Source organism: Elgaria multicarinata, chromosome 1 (genome assembly GCF_023053635.1).
Source record: "Elgaria multicarinata webbii isolate HBS135686 ecotype San Diego chromosome 1, rElgMul1.1.pri, whole genome shotgun sequence".
Taxonomy (NCBI): Eukaryota; Metazoa; Chordata; class Lepidosauria; order Squamata; family Anguidae; genus Elgaria; species Elgaria multicarinata.
The window spans coordinates 56,375,192-56,399,915 of record NC_086171.1 but is presented as its reverse complement, the minus strand read 5'-3'; the positions used below and the strand labels follow the sequence as shown (position 1 = coordinate 56,399,915).

The following is a 24,724-nucleotide window of genomic DNA, read 5'->3' as shown; positions in this document are numbered from 1 at the left end:
CTTGACACTCTTTGAAGAGGCCTTCGAAAAACCGAAGAGTGTCAAGGTGCTTTAAGGACTGGAAGATTTATCGTGGAATGAATCGTTTGTGTACTAGAGCTCACTTTGTTAGATGTATCCTGTGAAATTGCATGGATCACCTGTAGCAAAACGTTGCAAGTGCATTCGTCTGTTCAGGGTGCCAGCCAGTAAAATGGCCACACACTATTCTGGGATAATCCATTCCAGTACCAATCCCTTGTAGAGCTTTATCACACCAGTGTTATACTGTGGAATCACTGCGAATTGTGTGCAAAGGACTCCGAAGTTTTCCAGTTTATAATCTGCTTTTATTGTGAAGTACTCCCATGCATCCTGCTTTAATTGCACTTCTTAACCAAAAGAAGTGCAATATTTTGCTACTAGTTTTCGAGCGTATCATTTGTTGTTTTCCAAGCAGCCACTGGAGTGCAGGAGCAGGATTTGAAGAAAAATTAAACAAATGCTTACATCTGCGTAAGCTTTAAAGCTAAACACATCAAAATTGGCACAGTAATAGATATTAAGGAGAGCTTTAAGCATACCAAATTTGAATCTGATTGGGTCATCCGTTGATTTTTTATGATTTTTTTACATTTCCCCTCTTAAACCTATTTCCTGGTATGTAAAGGATCCAATGGCGACAGCTTAGCGCTATAGGGGATAATTCGAGGGAAACCGGTACGTAGGATGAAGCTAGTAGTTTAACACTCCGCAACAGCCGGTAAGCTAGAATTTCCTGGCCACTAAGCGCGCTCAGTCCTCACTGGCCTGTTGGGGAGGGGAGTTGCATTGTTACAAACCTTTGGGTTCCCATGCTGATTCCGCTCTCTTGTGACTGGACTACGCTGTTTTGACAACATAAAGATCCATGCTAAATGAGTTTGCTATTCGTGTGCATGACTATTATAATGTATATGTTTATGTATGTGTTTTAATATATATTATGATGTATCTTGGGAAATAGAGATATTTTTGAATATGTTCAGCAGTATATAAATCAATTAAATTATAACACACACACACACAAGGAATATGGACGATTGACCTGTATTTCATAGTCTTTGGTTACTTTCCCCCTTTTACTTGGTTTTTTTCCTGCTCCTCCGCCACTCCCATACTGACATGATTCCAAAGACACAGAAGCCCTATTCAGGCATTCCAAATCCCCCACACAGAGGGACATAGAATCATAGAATAGCAGAGTTGGAAGGGGCCTACAACGCCATCAAGTCCAACCCCCTTCTCAATACAGGAATCCACCCTAAAGCATCCCTGACAGATGGTTGTCCAGCTGCCTCTAGTGTGGGAGAGCCCACAACCTCCCATGGTAACTGATTCCAATGTCGTACTGCTCTAACAGTCAGGAAGTTTTTCCTGATGTCCAGCTGGAATCTGGCTTCGTTTAACTTGAGTCCGTTATTCCATGTCCTGCACTCTGGGAGGATCAAGAAGAGATCCTGGCCCTCCTTTGTGTGACAACCTTTTAAGTATTTGAAGAGTGCTATCGTGTCTCCCCTCAATCTTCTCTTCTCCAAGCTAAACATGCCCAGTTCTTTCAGTCTCTCTTCATAGGGCTTTGTTTCCAGACCCCTGATCATCCTGGTTGCCCTCCTCTGAACACGCTCCAGCTTGTCTGCGTCCTTCTTGAAATGTGGAGCCCAGAACTGGACGCAATATTCTAGATGAGGCCTAACCGGGGCCGAATAGAGAGGAACCAGTACCTCACGTGATTTGGCAGCTATACTTCTATTAATGCAGCCCAAAATAGCATTTCCCTTTCTTGCAGCCATATCGCACTGTTGGCTCATATTCAGCTTGTGATCTACAACAATTCCAAGATCCTTTTCATTTGTAGTATTGCTGAGCCAAGTATCCCCCATCTTGTAACTGTGCATTTGGTTTCTATTTCCTAGATGTAGAACTTGGAATTTATCCCTATTAAATTTCATTCTGTTGTTTTCAGCCCAGCACTCCAGCCTATCAACATTATGAACACGCTAGCTCTGCCTTGTCTTCCAAGACTTTTGAGGGCAAGCATCTGCCCATACCTGCACTACCTGTTTTAAGTACCCCACAATTTAGATCCTTTGTATTCCAGGATTCTAAATTACATGGGATACCTGCACAAGCACCCCACTACAGCCACTTACCTGCCATGTCATGGAGGGCAGCAGAGTTCACATGATCATCCCTATTTCCTCTCATGTGGTTTTCTTCACTTGAAGGAAATTAATGCCTGAATAGGGCTATAAAGTACATGTACATTCCTCCCCCCGCCCCCCATAGGTTCGGAAGACACGATAACCAACAGTGGGTTAAATAGTAAACGGTTGACTATTGTGTAGTTTGTTGGTTTTTTTCACACCATAGATGGTTATTTGGCTGAAATAACCAACGCTTTTAAGAGTTGATTATTTGAACAACTGTTGGTTATCATGTCATGGGGTCAAGCACTGTTGACTAACAGCTGGTTATTTTCAAAGACTACAGAGTCCTCTGGCAAGAGCGACCAAGGCGGCAGCTGCCACTCTAGTCCAGTCTGCAGAACTCACAATGGCTGATAGGATAGCAGGACTGAGGGGCAGAGAGAGGGCAGGAATGTCAATTAAACACACCATTCACTAATAGTCAACTTGACACAGGCCTTAATCCACACCAGTTGATTCTAATAATTTCTTGTAGCAAGTACCCCCTCAATAATCAACCATAGAGTTGACCAATTTGGATGGCTTTAAAAGGGGGTTGGATAAATTCCTGGAAGTGAAGGCTATCAATGGCTACTAGCCCTGATGGTTTTGTGCTATCTCCAGTATTCGAGGTAGTGAGCCTGTGTGCACCAGTTGCGGGGGAAGATGGGTGGGAGGGTGCTGTTTCACCAGGTCCTGCTTGTTCATCCCTAGCTAATGGCTGGTTGGCCACTGTGTGAACAGAGTGCTGGACTAGATGGACCCTTGGTCTGATCCAGCAGGGCTCTTCTTATGTTCTTACGACTATTAACCCACCATTGACTATTGTGTTGTCCGAATGCAGCCATTATGTGAGAAACATTGCAATAGCATACTGGTGGTGAAGCATGTCTGCAGATTAATTTGAGCTATAAAATAATAAAACATAGACTTACTTTACTGCTATTAAAGTGGACACATAGGATTGCACTCTTACAAGGCTAAAGTAAGTCTACGTCTCTTATGGACTGTGCTTTTGACACATGGAGGGCTCCGACCTCAGAGCCCTCTGACTATTCAACACCCTGCCAGCAAGAGCCAGACAGGATGGGGGACTGTGAAGACTTTACAGCTACTTGTTCCCGTTCTCTGAACGCATCTAGCTGACTTACATTCCAGCAAGCTGGGCAGAACCGGCAACTGAGGAGTGTATGGATCCAGGTCTCTCCATCCCCCTCTCCTATCATTGCCCCACCCTCTTTTCTCCCTGTTGCGGCCTCAGAAGAACCACCACTAAGTTCTCTGCGGCAGCTGTGAGGAGTGGAGTGGGGGGAAATCCCTGCTTGGATTTTCCTCTCCTGTCTTCGAACAAGCCTATAGGCCCTGGAATGCCCTCCTAGAGACCCTAGGATTATTCTGTAAACGACAATGGCCTGGTTCAGATGACACGCTGGGCTTTGTGGTTAGCTTAACCATGTTCAGCTGTGGTTAACGCTAACCACACGTGGAATGCTTGCATACAACTTTTAACCCTTTGTGGTTAAGTTTTCCTTAGTGAGCCTAACCACAATGTGGTTAACAGGGCAGATGGTTAGGGAAAACGTGTGTCAGACGACACCGTAAACCATGGTTAAGCATTCCGTTAACCATTTTGTGGTTAAGCAGCATGGTTTAGCGTGTTGTCTGAATGGGGTCTAATGCTATTTTAAAAACTAAGTGCTACTGTTCAGTAGACAAAGATGGACTGAATACTTAGGGACTAGGAAACTGCTTATTTAAAAACAATAAAAACAATCAAAGCAGGCAGTGCAGGTATGTAATTTTAAAAAATAATCACTGGAAAGGTTTTTGTGTTATACTTTTCAAAAATAAATTAATACATAATGAGGCTTCCTATTTAAAGTCTCATTTGAACAGAAGCCTTACTTTAAAATGCTTCCATTTTATATATAAAACAGTCACATTTGGTATCAAGAGCAGTTCATGTAAAAAAACCCAAAAAACAGCAATGCAATTCCCCCTTTCCATGAGTAACAGGCAGCTCCATAACGCAAAGAAAAAAGTTTTAGAAGTGTTAGTTCTTCAGGTCTTTGGTTTCCCATGCTGGGAATTGCTTCAAAATGTTTTATAGCTCATCATGCTGATAAACAAACTCCCTTGCAGATATAAATCCATCACTATCCTCATCTTCTTTGTCAAATATGTCTTCAACCAAAGTATCATGGTGGCTGTCATTGACTGTGGCCCCATGCCTTTCAAATTCCTTCTTCAAATAGATTTTTACCTGTGGGACAAGTCAGGAAAAACAAATTAAATAGCTGTTGAGATGCTTTTACATGAGAGGCAGAAATGAGGAAGTAAGCCAGTAGAAGCAACCCACCTTATCAAAGTTCAAAACAGGTAATAATTTTACCAGAAGCAAGTTATACCAGTCCCCCAAAACTTCTAAATGATGGAACTAGCTATAAAGAATTAGCATTTAGCTAATATAGCATTTAGCATGTCAAGCTATAATTTCCTGAAACAACCTAATTTTAATTCATGGTTAGTGATCCTGGCTTGTCTCAATAGAGTACAGTTAGCACTAACCTCAGTTTGTCCTTGTTCAGACATAACAGACATAACAAGAAATCAGGGTTAGTTGAAAGTTCAAATGAAACTTTTGATCTTCCTTGTGGCTGAATAGGAGAGGGAAGGAGTGCACAAGCACGAGGCTCATGCACACAATGCTACACCATGGTTGAGAACTGCATGCTAACCAGGACACTATCTGCACTAACTACATTTCTCAGGATACATCAGTAAAAGCAGATGAATTATGCACTTCTTTTCCAGTTAGTATCCCTGCTTAAAACTCAGCTGTTTGTTTACACACTCCAAAAACAGAGAAGATGTAATCACCAGAAGACATGCAGAGATTTCCAAAAATAAAAGGAGTCATAACAGGGGTTATAGAAGAAGAGTTAACTTTTCTGCAGTGTTATTTCTGATATCTGAGGAATATTGACCCTTTGCTCAAAAAGACAGGTGGGACATATATCCATATGTATATCTACTTGAAAGTAAGTCTGCATTGCAATTTTTTTTTGAGAGGGCATTGTGCCATCCTGTGCAGCATCAGAGCTCTGAGTGTATAAAAGCAGATTAGGATTTTGCTAGTTCCAATCTAATCCAGCTCAAAACATGACAATAATAGAGATTTTATTCAAAAACACAGTATTTGCATAACAAAGCTTCAAGGAAAGCAAAAGCTAAATTCTCGTTTCCTGTTAAATACGTTCAGCACAACAGCAGGATGTGTTTGCTTATTCACCTCCTCTTTGGATAGCTTCCAGTCATCATTAAGATCTATTTCTTGAAAGGACTCATGAGATCTTGGTCCATTTCTGATTTCTAAAAGGTCAATGTTGAAGATCAGTGTGCTCTCCGGTGGTATTTTTCCTAACATGGTAGATAAACATTGAGACAACAGTAAAAATGTTACCAAGAGTATAGACATCATCAGTGCTTACTTGTATTCTTCTGTTGGTCTTGTTTTCTTAGCTATGATGATCACAAATGGAGAGCTATGTAACTGGCTAACTTACCACTGAGTCTCATTAAACTGAATGCAGTTTACTGCAAAATAGACATGTATAGCAAAGCACTGTCAGTCTACTAGTTTGGTGCCACATCGAAAGTGCATAAAGTTCCTTTTGTAAGTGGATGGCATGCGACCCAACAAGTCACTTTTTTTACTTCTAGATCCACCTGTTCTGGATTTAGAAAGATAGTCATTTTAGGTTTTATTTCTAAGGTGATGTCAGCCCATGCAGCCCTGAAAATGGTCCACTCAACAAACACAAATAGGTATTTGGGCTAATTTGATCTTAACAAAAAGAGATAAGGGTTCTAATTTGTCCTATGTAGATTCACTGGGAAGGATACAGAGAGTGGGGTGGGAGTGGTTCCTTTTTAAAAGTTTTAACATGTCCTAGTACTAAATTAATTCATTTGACATTAATGGAATACATTACTATATTTTACCTTTCCTGTATTGAACCGGAAAAATTGAGCCTATTGTTTTAAAGCCTACTTCGTGTAATATATTAAGAATCAAGTTTTCCTCCTACTATTTAATTAACTCTTTTGCCTAAAGCAGTACCAAGAAGTTGTAAAGCAGGCCTACTAAATTTCACTGATATGCTAAAGAGTCTTCTAGCATGTCCAAGGCTGCAATATCTGAAATGAAGCTGTGCTGAACAAATCAGATGAGTAAAGATGAATACGATTGCTCTATAAGGCTGCAATTCTATGGAATCCAACAGGGCTTACTTCTGAGTAGACATGAGCTGTAAATCCTCTTAATTTGGGGCAGTCATGATTTAAAATATAAAATGGAAGGGAATGGAATTAGATGATCAGGTCCCAACTATAATATGTGAGCCCCTTCTGTATATATATTCAATATATTTGTTTTTCTCAGTTAATAAGTGAAAAACCACAAAAACTGATGGATCTTCTCACCGTATGTTTTCATCGTTCTATTGACATCAATGGAAATAACCATGTTAAAGGAAATCCAGCTAGTTTTAATCTATCCAAGTAAATACTATTGAATATACTACTTCAGAATCATGTACATTCTAACGTTGGGGTCTGGTGCCCACCAGGCTCCATAACCCTCTTGATTTTTATTTTACTTACATTTTAAAATAATAATAATAATAATAATAATAATAATAATAATAATAATAATAATGAGGCTGGCATGCTTCAAAGCGAAGTGCTGCCTTCCAGTGCTATCTTTTATTTTGATTCAAAAGAGTGGCTGACCCGACCTCTGCCCTATACTTCAGTTCCTGGGGAGGTTCGTTTTCTTCTTTTACAAATTAGCAAGTTCCCAAATGACAGCCATTTTTTGAGGGTGCAAAGAATACTCAAAATTTGCCCAGCAACCCGAAAAGGTTGGGGACCCCTTCAATATATATTGAGCAATATATATTGCTCAATATATTGAGCAATATATATTTATTTTTTGTAAATTAAACAATAAAGAGCTCTTACACTTGGACAGAATTCACCAGAACTTTTACCTTTCCCTTCTTTTCCATAACCCAGCGATGGAGGTACTATTAGCTTGCGTTTCTCTCCTATACACATCTGTGTCAAACCTTTATCCCAGCCTTGGATAACTTCCTTTATGCCAAGAGTAAACCACGTAGGCTGGCCATTGTTATGCTTGTGGCTGAAACAAACATAAAATGCATTATATAGTGGAACAGAATTGCCCTGTTGGATCATACCATAAGTTAATCCATTTCAGCACTCATCTCCAACCAGCAGATAACTGCATGCCCCTGGGAATCTCATGACCAAAACAGCCACCCTATGTAATTTGTCCCTGGCATCTAGCAATCTAAAGGGTAACTAAAATAATAGGTTATGAGCCTCTTCGATACAAGAGGAGCTTTTAATTAAAACGATTACTAGGTTAGTGGTTTATGATAGAGGTTTCTTACATTATAAGAGAGGACATAAAAAGACCCCAATCTAGGTAAGCAACTGATGCTACTGGCAGGAAGCTTGAAACAAACAAGAAGTATTTCATCATACAATGCATTAACTTATTGAATTCATGACTGCAAGATGTAGGGGTGGCCACTAGCTTAGGTGGGCTGGACAACTTTAACAGACTTCCTACTATGAGGCAAAGGGTGCCTCCAGACCAGGATTCCTAATGCTAGCAACTAGAAGGCAACACAGTCTTTAACAGACTATCTGTGTTAAGGGGAAAAAGAGAAGAAACAGTAAGAAAAACCAGGAGGGTCATGAGTAGAAGACAAAGCCTGGATCCCCATAAATGTACATGAATTGGGCAGGGCAATGAAGCCATAAAAGCCTCATTTGGAAGTACCCTAAGGATGCAATCCTATGCGTGCTTAGACAGAAAAAAGTCCTACAACTCCCAACATTCCCCAGCCAGCCATGGAATGTGCCCTTAGTTGTATAGGTACTCTAGACAAAATTCAACTTTGCCCCCTCCCACCCAATTTTGGGCCCAGCTGCAACTTCACTTCAATTTCACCCCTTATAAAGCTTTTATCTTTCCTATAATCATGTCAGCTAGCCATACCCATCTGACATACCGCGTGCATTTATGTCGTTTACCAAGTCATGCTTCACATCTGCTCCTGGACCCAACAGACCTATTTCTCCAATTGTCTGCTGCTTAGCCAGTGGGGTAGTCAATCACAATCTCTCAGCCTCACCTACCGCACACATTTGTTGTAAAGACAGAATGGGGAAGATAGACAGAGAAAACCATGTTCACCTGAGCCTCTTGGAAGAATGGTACAATAAGAATAATATAGCTTCTGTATAGCATTAGGTCCAATAACCTGCCAATGGAATTGCATGCAAGTTTCACAGGGCCAGTTATTCAACAGAGAACCCAACGTATTCTCCCACCTTAGGAAACTCCAATTTCTGTGAGGAATACTCACGTGGAATGAAAGAGGGAGCCATCTTTCTCTAAGTAGCCTTCATAGTGCACCAACATCATGTCTCCCAGCTTGGTCTTCCTCTTGCAAATGAATGGTTTATGGAGCACTTCGATCTTTACTTCTGGTTCTGGAATGAGAGCTCCAGTCGCCAAAGCCACAAACGCAAAAGAAAGTAAAGCCCAAAAGGCACCTTCCATTTTTAAAAAAAATGTTTGGGGTGACTTTCAGTTTTAAAAGGCATCACAATAAATCCACTGCAAACATGTTAAAAAACAAACACCGGGCGATGACCAGAGAAAAGCAGAGGCACTCCTAATAAACGGTCCAACAACTCTGTATTTCAAGATCACGTTAAAATTGTCTCTAAAGATTTCATGGATTCTTTTTTTCTAAAAATATATATTTATTATTAAAATTTCTTAGACGCCTTTCTTTAAAAAAAAAAAAGACTCAAGGCGACTTTCAAAATTAAGATATGCAAAAATTTAAAACAATTTAAAACAGCTAAAACCAATAATCAATAAAATCCCACGCGCGTCTTTCCCACGGCTACCAAGGACCTGGTTTTTGAAAAGCCGCTCCACGCAAGTTCCACTTCCCCGAACTTCGGCGCCCCCTCCGCAGATCACGGCGGCGCTGGAGAAGCAGAGGCGCCGGGGCGCGAGCTCATTCCCGCCGGCCTCCGTATCCCACCATCCTCCATCCCACACCTCAAATCCGCCGACGTGGCAAACTCGCCCCCAAAGCCGGTCGAAAAGCGGGCAAACCCCCTCTCGCCATTCGGATCCATTGACAACCCACCTCTCCCTCATTCCCGTTGGCTGAACGTGAGGGCCGGACTCAGTCTCTAGACGCTCCATTGGGAAACAGAGCTGCTCATCTTTACCTCCTCCTTTTTCCCCACTAAAGCTCTAAAGAAGCTCCCGTCTGCGAGCGCTGATTGGCCGCCCCAAAATTCCAGAAAGAGAACGCCGCGCATATATTTTGGAATCTCTCAGCACAATACAACCGGCTTCGGCGCTGCCCTCATTGGCCGACCCTGTGGCAGGAGCGGCGCGCTCATTGGCTCCCGAGAGCCCATCTGCTTTCTGGCGTTCTAGCCACGCCCTTTCTGCCTGTCACGTGAGGGGTTGTATTCCGAAACGCGTTTACACCACTCCCCGTGACGGGTGAGCCGCGTCGCCGGAATGGGCCCTGGATTTCTACTCTAGCAGCGTAGCTCTACGTAGTTAGTCGATCAGGTCGGGGGAAAGAAGGCAGGGAGGCGGGGCGGACTCCTGCCAGCCTCAGGATGGCCCTGGGTGCCCGTGCTTCAGCCGTGGGGCTGAGGGCGTAAAAGCTTCCTGGGGGAAGGCCAGGGGAGAGGTTTCCCCTGTCCCAAGCAGATCTGGATGGGGGGCCCCTTGTCACCATGGAGGGGGTGCTATACAAGTGGACCAACTATCTGAGCGGTAAGTAGCGCCTGGCTCTGCCCTCTTCCCCTCTCTGCCACCCCAGAGGCCAAGTCCTAGTCATGATCTTGGGACGGGTGTGTTTGTTCGGGGGGGGGGGCGGGCGGGGCGGCGTGTTGAAGACGAAAAAAGGGATCCTGACACAGATCCCTGATTCTGACGTTCCTGGTGGATTGTGCCCCCAAGAACTGCAGGGAGCAGGCATCCCCTCCCCAAACGATTAGAGCAGCGTTCCTCAATGGGCTGCCCGCCATAAGTTTTGGACTTCAACTCCCATCAGCCCCAGCTAACACGGCCAGTGGTCAGGAATACTGCGAATTGTAGTCCAAAACATCTGAAAGGCTCGGGTCTAGGATATGCTGCTTTTGCCCACAAACATGAGTGGCTGTAACTCAGGGCCAGAAGGCACTTTGCAGGCAGAAGGTCCCAAGTTCAATCTCTAGTCTTTCCAGTTAAAAAGATCGGGAGACTTGGACAGATGCTGGCAGAGAAGACAATATTAGGCTAGAGGTGGGCTGCCTTGTATAAATAAGGCAGCTTCCTATGTTTCTTCCTACGAGCTGCTTCTGGCATCAACTCAGTTCAACCATGTAGTCTGGAGGAGAAGATCAAAAAGTTAGAGGAATCTGATGTCAGCTAGGTAATAGATAACTATAATATATAGATGATTTTGTTAGTTTGTTTGAGCCTTCTGTCTCTGTATCAGTGGTATACTGCTCTTAAAAGGAAACAAAAGCTTGTCAGAGGTAGCCTTCCTCAATTTACTAAAAGCAGAACTACCTACAAAAAAAAGTCTGTATCCTAACGGTCATGGTGCTCAGGAAATTGGGAAAGCACATCCTCTCTTTTGGCATGTGAACTTTGAGCAATCTCTTAATAATACAAAAATAAGTGGAAGCAAAGCAGTGGAATTTGAACCTGCTTAAATTAACCGTATAGAAGGGGAGAGAGATAACTAATCCAGATAACTAAGAAAACTGAGGCTCACCAAAGTCTGTGTATCTGACATGACAGCTCGACTGGTGGAGTTGGCCAATCCAGTCAATTGTTACTTACCCTTCATGAGGAGGCAAGTGGCCATCTGCAAGGTTATCTTCAGTCCAGAAGATTTCAATGGGACTTGCAGACTAAATAGGCATAAATTAAATAGTCTGTCTTAAATAGACTTTTTAAAAAGTGTTGCAGTCACTTACAGCAGAGTGTATGTCAACTCAGAAATATGTATTATTGAGTTCAATAGGACTTACCCCTAAGTAAGAGTACAGGATTGCAACTGTATACCTGAAGATTAAAATTCCAAGCTTTGTTTGTGTCTTCTTTTTTAAGGTGTTTAGTTAAGAGTTATACAGAGGAAAATCTGTTTTTGTAAAAAGAAAATCTTTAGAAACATTATTTTATATAAATAAGGCTTCCTGTATGATTTTTCTTTTGGAGGGGTAACATTTATATAGTGCTTTTTCATCAGTGTCAGAGCAATGCAATGAAACAGTAGAGGAGGTTGGTTGCTCACGAAACATGGGGGTTGATTTTGATGATGTTGAAAGTCTGGCTTCCCCAATAAGCAAAGATCTGATTCATATATTTTTCTTTCTACCTGAATGGTCCCATCCACCCACAGGCCTGTGCTCAAGTAAACATAGGTAATGTATGAATTGGGTAATTGTGCATATAGTTAAAGTGGATTCCCTTCATCGCTGTGGCACTTTTTTCAGATTGGCACTATTATGGGAATCTTTGCCAGTTTTAGCCATGATCACCTTGTTTAGTCCTTATGTTTGCCCATGTGGAGATGGCTTGGGAGTGTATTAAGAAACAGGAAGACTATTGCGCCAACTGACCCGGAGGGCCAGCTAAATTGTATCATTTGCTACTCTGCCGTGATCTTGCTCTGTAGTGTCACATTACAGCAAGCAAAAAGGAATGTGTTATCTTTGAATCTTGTACAGATATACTTTGCTCTAGAAATATTTACACAGTAAGCAGTAAAAGTTTATATGGCGAATGGATTCAGGTGTTTGTGACAGTGCATTATACAGCATGAAAAGAAATAGGTGTGGCAGTTCCTGTTTCACTGCGTTGTAGAGCAAGGGCTGTATAAAGGTGAGGGTTGATTAAGCACGGAATGCGATTTCATTTTAGCCCAGGATATGGCAAGAAGTATATTCAAACAAACAGGCTGTTTTCAGTGCCAGAAATAATTTATGTTTTAAATTAAATGCAGAAAATAAATGGGTTATTTTCCATTTATTTTTTCTGCATTTAATTTAAAACATTTATACTCTACCTCCCCCCAAGAGCTTAAGGCAATAAACCACATAAATAATTAGTACAAAATATTGCTGCCACGTTTGGCACCTTGCAGACACTGAAAGACATTGTATTGCACAAGGATGGTAGAAGCCCAGGTCAAGGACAAGGCAGGTGTGAACTGGAAGAGCAGTAGAAATTTGTACGGAAATCAAGAGCTAGGGGAAGGACAAGCAACCGAAGTTGAACGTTGTCCTGTTACTAAAGTGCTTCCCAAGCTCCTCTCTCCTCTTCATAAGCTCTTAGCACATTTATCTTTAATCGTTTTTCAGCAGCCATGAGATCTAGAAATTTATTGCTGAGTCCAGCTTCCATGCTATCCATTGCTTCTGCATAATGCACTCCTTTCCTTGAGGCAGAAAAAAAAATCCTGTTTGCACAAAGCAACAGCCGGATCTTGTCTATGTGAAAGTAAGTACTGAATTTAATAGGGCTTACTCCTGAGTAAGCTTCCATAGGATTGTGCCAGAAAAGCATCCCGATCCACTAGTAAGTTGAGTTGAAATACTAGGATCCAAGTGCCTTTGGGCTGCAATCTTGCATATATTCTCCCAGGAGTAAGTTTTACTGGACATGGTGAGGCTTACTTCTGAGTAGACATGCACAGAATTGCAGTTGTTATGCTCTTTGGCCAATAACCAAAGAGTTGCTTTAGGAATGCTCAAATCATTGCAGTACCCATGTGGGAAGGAAAGGGTGGAGTCATGCTTGCCAATTTGGGTCATCTCACTAGTCCATTATTCTGTTTCAAGTTGTGGGTGGGGAAATAAGTGGCGTGTTTCAGCCTTAAGTTTCATGCCACACGTAGTTCTTCCTTTTAATGATATTCTGTGAGTCATGGCCTCTGTTCATGCTTGTTTTCTGTATCTCTTAATTGATCTTTCATGAAGCTTCATGCACTTTATAATAAAAGAGAAATGGTGCTCAGTTAGTTAAAACAGATTTATTTGGTTTTAAATTGAAAACAAAACCCGAACATTGGGTTGGATTCAGATTTAGTCATGACTAACTTGAGTCCCCATTGATTTTAATGGGTCTATTTTATTTTATTTATTTATGATTACATTTATATCCCACCATTTTTCTTCTAAGGGAAAAATCATTACATAATCCTCTTCACTATTTATCCTCACAACAACAACCCTGTGAGGTAGGTTGGGCTGAGAGTCTGTGACTGGCCCAAAGTCACCCAGTGAGCTTCTATGGTTGAATGGGGACTTGAACCCGGATCTCTGGACTCCTAGTCCAACACTATAGCCACTACACCACACTGGCTCTAAGTAAATCTAGTTCTAACCCACTGTCAGCACTTCCTGATCAATAGTACTAAAAAAAAAACCTGCAGTAGAATCCTTAAAGTTTACATCAATAAAAGGGATACATTTTTGTTAGTAACTAAAACAAATGATGGAGATTTGAAACTATACTTTTTGTCCTGAACTGGGTTAATGAGACAACAGCAGAAATCTTTTTTCTATCAGGATTTTGAACCCAATTTACTTTTAATCCTCCTTTTTAAAACCTCATTTATAAAATCACTTAGAAGTATACACAGTTTGGTATCTTGGTGGGTAGCTAGCTCAGATTAAATCTGACGCAGGAGCATAATATGGCTTTGGGATTAACCCAGTTCCTTGCAACATTTCCATGTACAAACTCTGGCAGTTAACCTGCATCAATATTGGAATTGTCTGATAATATCAAAATAGAAGGGTGTGAGTAGGGTTGGGATTTTGCCATGGATGTTGTGAACAAGTCTTGTACTGAAGTGCAAGATCTGTTATGATTCTGTTAAGACAGAATAGAGCATATACTGTGATTTCTGTGGAACAAGGCATCTTTCTAGATTTTGGGGGGCTTCGTTTCCTTTTTTTGTGCATTGTTAGATATGCAGTCCTTGGAAACAATAAAATGGGATAGTAGAAAGAAGCCATCACGTCAATTCTCCTTCCAGAATTGTTTCCCCGTTCACTTTATTCTCTATTAATTTGCACCATGACTCCTACCTGTATGAGAGAGAGTCATGAATCAGCACACTTTATTCTTTCTGGCTTAGAGATCCTGTAAACAGAAGACATGGGACAGGTGGGTGGGGATCACTAGCTACTGCTACATCAGACTGCAAATACAGTTGAGGCAGCTCTGTAAAAGGGAGACAGAAAGCCATACATGGAGCATGATTTGGCCACACCCAGATGGTTCTCTATTATTATTATTATTATTATTATTATTTAGAAATGTAATAAATAAATACATTTCTATACCAACCCAGAGCCGAAGCGCTCTAGGTGGTTTACATAAGAGTAAAACAATTAAAAACTATATACAAAATTTTAAACCATAAAAACATGCAGCATACTCAAAAACATACATCTAAAACCAAATATAAACAACTTTAAGCTGTCAGCCATACCTAAAAACAGATCCAGGATCAGTGAAGCTCATTGCATTTTGCTAAGTGCCTGGGAAAAGAGAAGAGTTTTAACCTGGCGCCAACAAATTAGCAATGTTGGGGCCAAGCAGTCCTGTCAGGGAGGTCATTCCATAATTGGGGGCCCACCACAGAGAAGGCCCTCTCCCTTGTTGGCGTCTTCCAAGCCTCCCTCGGAGTAAACGGGCTACATCCATTAGGATTTATCACAGGGGTGCTTACCTGGAGGCATTTGCTCCTTGCTGCAGTAAACCGGCCAAGCGACAGATTACAAGACTCTTGCTGCAAACATCGTAAGGCTTGTATGTTGTATCCTCTCTGTTGTTCACATGGACTTTCTCCCATAATGACTGGGCTTTTCTTTTTTGGTGCACTTTCCGGCTCAGTTTACATGTTCTTTAACTATTACATGGCATATTACAAAAAACAGTGCATATATATATATACACAGATTTGCTTGATCTGTATTGTGTACAGGATTCAGAATTAGCTTTTCTTGGTACAGAAAGATTTTGATTCACACACACGCACACATGCACAGGATATGCAATCAATACCATTTATGAGTTGAAGCTGATACAAGTTCTACACAGCCTCCTAAATGAATGAATGAATGAATTATTGCATTTATATGCCACCTTTTTTTCCTCTAAGGAACCCAAAGTGGCATGCATAATCCTCCTTCTCCTCTCCATTTTATCCTCACAACAACAACCCTGTGTGGTAGGTTGGGCTGAGAGTCTGTGACTAGCTCAAAGTCACCCAGTGGGTTTTCATGGCCGAGTGAGGACTAGAACGTGGATCTTCCGACTCCCAGTCCAACACCTTAGCCACTACACCACACTGGCTCTCTGTTCCACATAACTATAGCTCAGATATAAATTGAATATCATATGTTTTCACACTAATGAAGATAACAGCTTCTCCTGATTAAATAGTTTAGCTAAATCTGCATGCAAAGCATGTATACACACTTAATTCTCATGATGCTGTGTGCATCCTTCCATAGGGATCAACTCTAATTAAAATGCAATTATAAACCCCACATTTTAAATTGCTGTTGACAGACTAATCAATTAACACTTTAAACCCTAGGCTAAACCCAGAAATGTATTCCCGAAAAGTAACCGTGGTTTTTTTTAACTCGCTATTGTAGCAAAACCATTAAGAGAATCCTGGGGCGTCTTAAAGGCAAACAAATATATTTGTAGGCTGGAGCCTCCATTGTCAAATGCATTTAATATTAGAAGATCAACGTTTTTGTAAGTCATTGCTATGCTTTGACCACTCTTTTTGACTTGTATATTTTTACATCTCTTACAAAGTACATTCTTGGTTTAGCATTCTAGGGCAGCCTTCCCCAATCTAGTGTCCTCTCCAGATGTATTGGACTACAACTCCCATCATTCCCCGCCATCACCAGGAGATGCACCAGATTGGGGAAGACTATTCTAGAGGCCTGTTGGATGGTACAGTGCAGAGTTGTTATTTTATTTTGTTCAGTAGCTGAACAATAAATGAATGCTTCCTTTCTCCTTCCTTCTCCTTTGCTGGGCTGTAGAATATGGTAATGACACCTCAAAATTGTCATGCAAATGTGCCTTCCGGACACGCTGTGTGGTTCATGCCAGAAAATTATAAATTAGTTGTGTGAAGGGGGAGCAGTTCTGCTGCTACAGCAAGACAAGTAGCATAGTTAGGATTATTTATGACCTGAAGCAGCCCAAGAATAAATTCAAGGTTTATGTCAAGTGAAGGGCTATGTATTATTTACATGGTCATTTTTATGCCATTGAGGCCTAAAGCAATTAGCTGCTTCTCAGTATAAAGCTTTATTACTGGCTGCCTGGGTTCAGTAAACTATAATAATAAAAGAGGATGTGTGTCTGTCCGGGCTTCCGTCAGAACCATAGTGTGAAGACTGTGAAACCTAGACACTTGAAACTAGACACTAAAGGGACACCAGGGCTGTGCACTTCAGAGTTATTTCATTTTTAAAACACATTGATTAATGTATTTAATTTAAATGTATTTGTGTGGTTGAAGCCTGCAATAATATCTTCCACCGCTAGGAGCAGACTTCCCTAAGGAGCACATAGCTTTGCAGTCCATAGGCTGAGAGCCAGAGTTACATACCTGCCCCCTGCCCTGGGGCATCCCCCTTCAAGGGAATGAAGTTGGCAGACCCCTTCCTCAGGGAGCTATACAGGTGCCCCATGGTAGGGGCCATGCCTAGGGATGCTGGATGGCATGGCTTCACTCAGACAGGGAGGAGGATTCGTTGGAGGAATACCTTGGGTTCCTTGGAGGAAAAAAGGCGGGATATAAATGTAATAAATAATAATATTTATTACATTTTTTTGATGGCTTTTCTGTACCAAACTAAGAGCTATTCCAATCTGTGTGAAGCTCAGTCTGTTTGCTAAGAACTTATAAACAGTGGGTCATTAATAATAATAATAATAATAATTAATAATAATAATAATGATGGTGTTATTTTGACTCTTGCATTGCATGGTGTATGTGTGTTTTAATGTATTTTTCTGTCTTCTTATTTCAACATCCCACCTCTTCCATTTGTACCTTTTCCCATAAAAGAACACAAATTGAATCACTGGACTGTTTCCCAATCCCACTGCAACTTCAGCATGTCCTTGTGCTTTTCTTATATCGGGTAATTCAGAGCAGATGTGTTATTGCTATAGCACGGTACATCAGCTCAGTGTCCTTGAGGGGATAGAAGGGTGTTGAATTGTTTGCCTGTACTCTTCACATCTCTGGTTTTAATGGATGTATTGGCAGATTCATGTCTGGCTGCAAACTCATTCAATTAAGCTGCAATCCTATACCCACTTACCTGGGAGAAAATATCATTGAAGCGAATTACATCTGAATAGACATGTATAGGAATGCACTATTACTGGGTCTGACATGCGGCCAGATGCTGCAAACAGTTGAGCTGCAAACTGCTGAACAGTTCCAGAGCCTGAGAGAAGCCACCAAGAAGGCATTTTGCAAACTGGGAGTCAGAAGTGCTTACCAACCTACTGCAAATCATCCAGAGATCTACCTGTAGCTCCAGATCTAACCTCTGCACACACCCTCAACAAGCATATCATTGCCAGATTTATGCGCGTATCATCTGGCAGCAACAACACTAATCCCGTTGTCGGCAATGCTTGTTTCACTAAAGTTAACATAGAGAAGAAATTCAGTTGAATCACGCTTAGCAATAAAGATTACATTTCACTCGTTTTGATCATGAAGTCCTGCTATCTAACACATCTCGATACCCTCCAACACAAAGCTCATTCTTGCTGTTGCAAAGCTTAGTTGCTTAGCAATAATCTATTATTATTATTTTTATCCTCTGACTTTCCGTTTCCGTTCCATTGTTAGATTTTTGATGCTCTTTTTGAGATGTACTCGTACATATATCCATCTAGAATTCTTAGAGCTAAGTTATAGAGCTGTTAGAGCAGTCTGTTAATTTCGCAACACGTTTTTCCTTCAAATGGACTTGACGGACTTACTATTTGTACATGGGAACTAAATGCATGTATGTTTCTTCTGCCTGACCTTGAAAAGGCTATTTGATTTCTTTCCAGGCTGGCAGCCTCGATGGTTCCTTCTTGCAGGAGGGGTGTTATCCTATTATGACTCACGGGAAGATGCTTGGAAAGGTTGTAAGGGAAGCATCCAGATGGCAGTATGTGAAATTCAAGGTAACTGAGAGAGACAAGAACCTACCGCACAGCTTTTACTGCTTACAAGAACACAGTGGCTCAGTTCAGACAATACCTTTCTCTATGCAGTGGGAAAACTCCACTCAACAGTTGAGTTCTTTGGGGATACTCACCACACAACATCTTTTAATTCCACCGTTGTGTGACTGTGGGTTACCGTGGAGTTGAGTAAAAGGCAATGCAACGTTTTATTGACAGTTCCTCCACTCTTTCTCCTCCCCCAGTCCTCCTGATGGTATCCCATCAGCCATTGCTTCAAAAAATCCCAGCAGCTCTCCTAGAGCGGCATTCTCTCTTTTCGCTGCTCTTGCCAGAGAACTCTGTAGCCAGTGGGAAACTCCACGGAGCCCTCCACACAACACACAACACGGTGGTTGTGAGGGAACTTTCCTCTGCACAGCATGGATATTCTGTGTGGAGTGTTTTATTAAAAAAAAAACCTCCACCGTGGGGTGGACTTTTCCCTCCAGACAACCTATTTCTCCATGATGCTGTAAAACCATGGAGTTCTAAAACCATTGTAGAGAAACGTATTGTCTGAACTGAGCCAGTGGCTTTGTTTGGACATTCACCTGCAGTTTTATAAACTGTTGCCTATAAAACTGTGGATAAGTGCCATGGCTGCTCACTCCTCTTCCTCCGCCCCTCCCTTTCTCTCTTCTTGCTTTGGCTTGGAGATCTTGGCATGCATTAAGCCAGAGTTTCCTGTTACAGGAATTTTGGCTTAATGTCAATTAACTAATGAAGGTATCTGTATGGCTTATTATCCTGGTTTGTAAACTGCTATAAAACCAGAATTCTGTGCTTTGCACAGAACAGTGAACACTGGTTTAGCACAAGCCAGGATCTGCACTGGGAAGAGGATAAGGATGAGCTGTGGTGGAGCACTTGAACAAAGCATGGTTTATGATGCCGTGGACAAGCAGCTGAACCTGGGCAATGGTTTGGATTATTAAGCCAAGTTATGTATGAGCCTTAGTGCACCTTCTCATCTTGGTAAATGTGGATTCCTATTTTGGATGTAAATCAAGATCTTCACTTGTGCATGCCATGAAGGAATGGTACCGCATGCATGGGCACAAACATCATGCATGTCTCAGCTTAGGGTGCAATCCTGTGCATATTTAGACAGGAAAAATCTCCAGCAATTCCCAGCATGCCCCAGCAAGTTGTAGGACTTTTTTATGTGTCTGAACATGCATAGGATTGCGCCCTTCATAATATATGTTATGTCTGAAACAGGTTAAAGTATGGTTGCGTAGGTTTTCAGCCCAGTGTCCATCCTAACTCTGTGGACCTTAGTTCATTCTACAGATAACATGCGAATGGATTTGATTATCCCTGGAGAACAGTATTTCTATCTGAAAGCCACAAATGCAGCTGAGCGACAAAAGTGGTTGGTTGCCTTAGGAACCGCCAAGGCCTGCTTGACAGACATCCGGACGCTGAAAGAAAAAGGCAAGCAATCCTCATATGGGAGCTGTTTTTCCCCTTCGTACTTCTCAGCTTCCTGAAAAATTACATTTTAACTTTTCTCTTACTTGTACAACTTAGAGCACAAACAGCATCATTTGCTTGTGTTCTGTGGAAACAACCTTGAACATTTTGGTTCTTTTGAGTACAAGCACTGTTTGTTTGTGTTGATTCAGCCATGAACAGAAAGGAAGAATGATTGAGTTTGGTAGTTCATTAATTATCTATGAAAAGACACCCGTAATAAAAGGATAAGATAATGGGTATTTAATTGCGGTTTTAGCTTGGAAATGGTTTTTAAACTTCAACCAAAGTAAATCTTAACTGACCTATTAAGCTAAAATTACATTTAATTAATTGATTTATTATTTCTTCTAAGGCGCTGAAAGTAGCGTACATTAGTGCTGAGCTGAAACCTGCCTCCTACTTTCTCTCTCTCTGTGTGAAAGACACATTCTTTTTTCCGCCTCTTTCGCAGGGAGGGGGAAAATTCAGAGAATTTCCTCCTTAGGAAGGAGGACAGGGTTCCCACATACCTTTTTTAAGTGTTGCTGATTGCTGAGGGACCTCCCTATTTTTTAGTTTTTCAAAAAACAAAATACTCCTTCCTTCAACATTTGGAGGAGCCCAGCAGTTATTAGTGAATGCCTGTTAGAGACCATGTGACCTTGCCCTCTCCAATAAACATCCAGTAAGCACTCCTGGGCTCCTGAAAATGCTGGGGGTGTTTTTTAAAAAATAGAAGGGAAGAAGGCCCCTCAGCAATTAGCTACACTTAAAAAAGGTTCATGGAAACCCTGTCCTCCTCCCCAAGGAGGAAATTCTCACCGCTGCCAGTTTCTTTCACCCAAGTTTTCGTTTTTCTCCCACAAAATGCTGAAAATGGAACGGTCGAAATTTTCGGCACAGCACTAGTATACATAGTCCTTCTCCCCCATTTTATCCTCACAACAACCCTGTGAATTAGGTTAAACTGAGCGACAGTGACTAGCCCAAAGTCTCCCAGTGAGCTTCGTGGCTGTGAGGATTTGAACCTGGGTCTCTCCAATCCTAGAACTCATCTACGCCAAGCAGGATATTCCAGTATGAAAGCGGTATCTAAAAGGCAGGAGCCACACTGCTGCTTTATAGAGTTATTGAAGTGCACTGACAACTGTTGGGGCCCATTGACACATACCATATACCACTTTCATACCATTTTCATAGTGTTATATGCTGCTTGGTGTAGATGTGTCATGAACCCCAACAGTTGTCAGTGCACTTCAGTACCACTATAAAGCGTTAGTGTGGCTCCTGCCTTTTATATTCCGCTTTCATACTGGAATATCCTGCTTGGTGTAGATGAGCCCCTAGTCTTGCAATCTATTAACTGCACAACACTGGAGTAATTCCCTGTTTTGTAAGTCTTTTCAGATAATAAAAAGAGGGTGTTTAATTTGCTAATTAGATTGTGTAATGTAAAATAGTGGTGTTTTTAGTAAAACTTGCACTTCCTGGTAATATTATATCCAATCCTAGCTGGAGTCATCTGAATAGCTTTCAATTACAACTGACTAATGGGAATTCACGTGTCCCCTTTTCTATGCTTTTTGTAAGATATGTCAAATCTATACTTCTTTATAATCTGGAACTTGCTTGCTTTCCTTTCTGCCTAGATAATTCTGTCTAATTCAAAAGTTTATGTACTCTGCCACCATCAAAAATTGATTTAATACTATGGGTGATAACTTAATACTATCGTGCTTGTTTTTCCTATTAACTTTGAGATTTTGAGGTGCACTGGATTTTAATAAAATATTGGTCAATATAGAAACTTTATAAAATTGTTTTGACAAAATATAATTGACTTTTTTTTTAAAAAAATACAGAGTTTACAGAAAACACTGAAGCATTGAAAACGAAAATGGCAGAACTTCGGCTATATTGTGATCTCCTTGTTCAGCAAGTGGATAAAACAAAGGGACCAGGCCTGGCTGGTGTATCAGCTGAGGTAATGTGGCATTAAAAAAAAGTCTGTCCTTGTCAGAAGTGCTACAAATTGAGGCACTTATATAGAACTTCACATCAGTGGCAGTAAGATAACAAGAGGCAGTATCTTATATAAGAATATAGTATCGTAAGGCTTAATGGTAGAGATCTACCAGATCGATTTTGCTCATTTTTGTTCTAAACTTAAGCTTGAGCAATGTAGACATGCAGAAAAGTTTGAAAGTTCGAAAAAGTTCAAAGATCGAGTTTTAATAGCAATTAATTTCCGCCACGCAAAACAGGCAAGGCAGCCCCTCCACCAGCTGGATGACGGACAGCCGTGCTTGGCCAATCAGTGTGGCACGAAGGCAGCCCCGGGCACAGCCACGTGGTTAGGCTATCTCCCCCAGCGGGGAAGGGGAAGGAAACGGAGGCAGCCAATCAGGGTGCATGAGGGAGGCGGTGGGGCTGTGCCACTTGCAAATTTTGGTGGGGGGGATTCGCTATGCATGACCCACATTTTTAGTATTCATGAGTTCCTCTGTGATGAGGGGACTGAGGGACAAAAAATCAGGAATGGAGCAAGACTACTAGCGCCCACAGCAACATGGGCTTTATATTGGTTTCAATATATTAAACCAATAAGCATTTGCACAGGTCTGCCATCAAAATATTAAGAATCTCATCTGTACTAGCCTTGGTATCAAAGTGTCAGGAGTCTCCGTGTTGTGGTGGTGTTGGGAAATGCCGGGAAGGTAAATAGTCTACCAATTTTGCAGAATAGAATTGATATGGGAGCACTGTTGAAATCCACCTGTACCACATTCCTGAAGACGCTTGAAGAATGTATGCAGATTGCAAACGCAGCCTTCTCTTCCGAGTTGCTTTATCACACACCAACCGGATCTCCACTTTTAGCTCTTCGCAAATTAAACAAGGTAAACTTGGGCAACCTCTGATGCTACGGTACGAGGGCCCTCCTCATGGGTGGACCACTTGTCCAGCAGGCCAACGGATCTGCTGCTAGCTTGCATGTTTGAATTGTATGCCATTGTGGAAGTGTTACAAATGGAAAACTCTACAAGGCATGGATGAGCCTCAAGCTATGGGTGGAAGACATTTTACACGAAAGCTGTTGGTGAAATGTCCTGTTTTTCCATAGAAACCAATAGTTCAAGTCAGGGTTGGGGAGCAGAACCTCAAGCCTTGGACCGTACTGGTATCCCAATCTGGGATTCCCCAAACAGCCATGCCTTCTTCCCCTGGCTCCTTCCCTTCCCCCCAACCATTGATCACTTCCTGATGTCCCCCCCCCCTTCTATAAGGTTGAAATGCCTCACCTGAGGCATATTTTAAGTTAAATTTTGCTGGTCTGTTTTGTATTTTGGCCCCTACCCAACACTGGGATGTGAAACCCTTTCTGAAATGGAATGTAGCCCTTGGGCTGAAAAGGCTTCTGCACCACAAGCTCCAGTAACACATGTAAACTTCATTGAGAGCTGGCTGGGGAATGCTGGGAAATGTAGGACGCATAGAATTGTGCCCTAAGAGGAAACGTAGTTTTGACAGATGTTGCAAAAGAGGTTATTTACTGCTGCACACCCAACTGTGATTGACAATGGTTTTGGAAGCAGGGAGATCAGGCTTACGCCCTTCTTTCTTTGCCTGACTTTCCCAAGGGCTCTCCGTGCTTTTGCTTAGGAATCATGTACTAGTATAAGCTTATGATGACGACGTGTGCAGTGGGGGATTACTTTGCTTCCTCCTCAAATACACTGGGTGCGCCTCGTTGGCATAGAACAACATTCCCCAGCTTGCTTGCTTCCTGATGTGTTGGACTACAGGCCCCATCATCCCCAGGCAATGATGACAAGAGCTAATGGGACTCATGGTCCAACATATCTTGAAGGTGCCAGTTTGGAAAAGCCAGAGCCAAAAGTGGGTGGTTCTCTTTTTCTGCCACCCCCTTTTCCCTCTCCTCTTTTTTCTCCACTCGGCGACTGCCAGAGAAGGAAGAGACACGGCTCTTGCCAGAGGTCCGGATCGGTCGCATGCAGAAGGCTTCTGCCCTCCCCTGCTTTCGAGCCAGGGCCCAGGATTAAGTCCAGAATTATTTGCATCTAAAATATTTATTTTTATAGACCGCTTTTCCACTTAAAGTCTACAAAGCAGTGGACAGGGTGAAATATATTTTTTTAAAACACAAAACAATAAAATCCTGCTACACAACGTAACACAATACAAATCAAAAAGCCAAAAGTCACAGAACCAGAACAGCAGTGAAACTCGAGATCAAAAGCAAAGCAAAGCAGTTTTTATGGCTCGACAAAAAAACTTGTGGCATGGGGACCATCTGAATTGTCTCTTCCCTGTCCCTGAAACAAAAAGCAAACCTCCTTTTATTTTTAGAATAACTTGTAATTATTTAAGGGTGCAATCCTAAGCATGTATTGACAGAAAAACATCCTACTGACTGGGGAATGTTGGGAGTTGTAGGACTTTTTTTGTCTAAACACCCATAGGATTGTACCCTTAAATACTTCTGTGTTGCCTTTTCTCCATACCTCCTGGCAACTTACAAGTTGTTACCCAGATGCACTGTACTGTCTACATGGATTTTCCTTCTGCTTATCTCTGGCACCTTGAATGCCTGCTAATGTGCTGGAGACTTAACATT

The 24,724-nt window shown here is 41.7% G+C and overlaps 2 protein-coding genes across 3 annotated transcripts in view; one reads left to right on the top strand and one right to left on the bottom strand.

Moving 5' to 3' along the window:
- Positions 1 to 3,992: 3,992 nt before the first annotated feature.
- Positions 3,993 to 9,057, bottom strand: FKBP14 (FKBP prolyl isomerase 14). The gene is made up of 4 exons (XM_063115852.1): positions 8,672 to 9,057; positions 7,262 to 7,413; positions 5,500 to 5,627; positions 3,993 to 4,470 (listed from the first exon to the last, which is right to left on the bottom strand). The coding sequence occupies exons 1-4, from the start codon at positions 8,866 to 8,868 to the stop codon at positions 4,312 to 4,314; spliced, it is 636 nt and encodes a 211-aa protein (XP_062971922.1). The 5' UTR covers positions 8,869 to 9,057; the 3' UTR covers positions 3,993 to 4,311.
- Positions 9,058 to 9,910: 853 nt separating this feature from the next.
- The window catches only part of PLEKHA8 (pleckstrin homology domain containing A8), a 36,671-nt gene continuing 21,857 nt past the window's right edge, over positions 9,911 to 24,724 (top strand). Inside the window, exons 1-5 of one of the 2 annotated variants that reach the window (XM_063128644.1) lie at positions 9,911 to 10,122; positions 18,469 to 18,585; positions 19,909 to 20,064; positions 21,948 to 22,069; positions 22,827 to 22,985. In XM_063128644.1, the coding sequence (XP_062984714.1) occupies positions 10,083 to 10,122; positions 18,469 to 18,585; positions 19,909 to 20,064; positions 21,948 to 22,069; positions 22,827 to 22,985 (594 nt within the window). In that variant the 5' untranslated portion in view covers positions 9,911 to 10,082. Of the gene's footprint in view, positions 10,123 to 18,468; positions 18,586 to 19,908; positions 20,065 to 21,947; positions 22,070 to 22,826; positions 22,986 to 24,724 lie in introns of those variants that run through there. The other variant, XM_063128652.1, reaches the window with a different exon arrangement.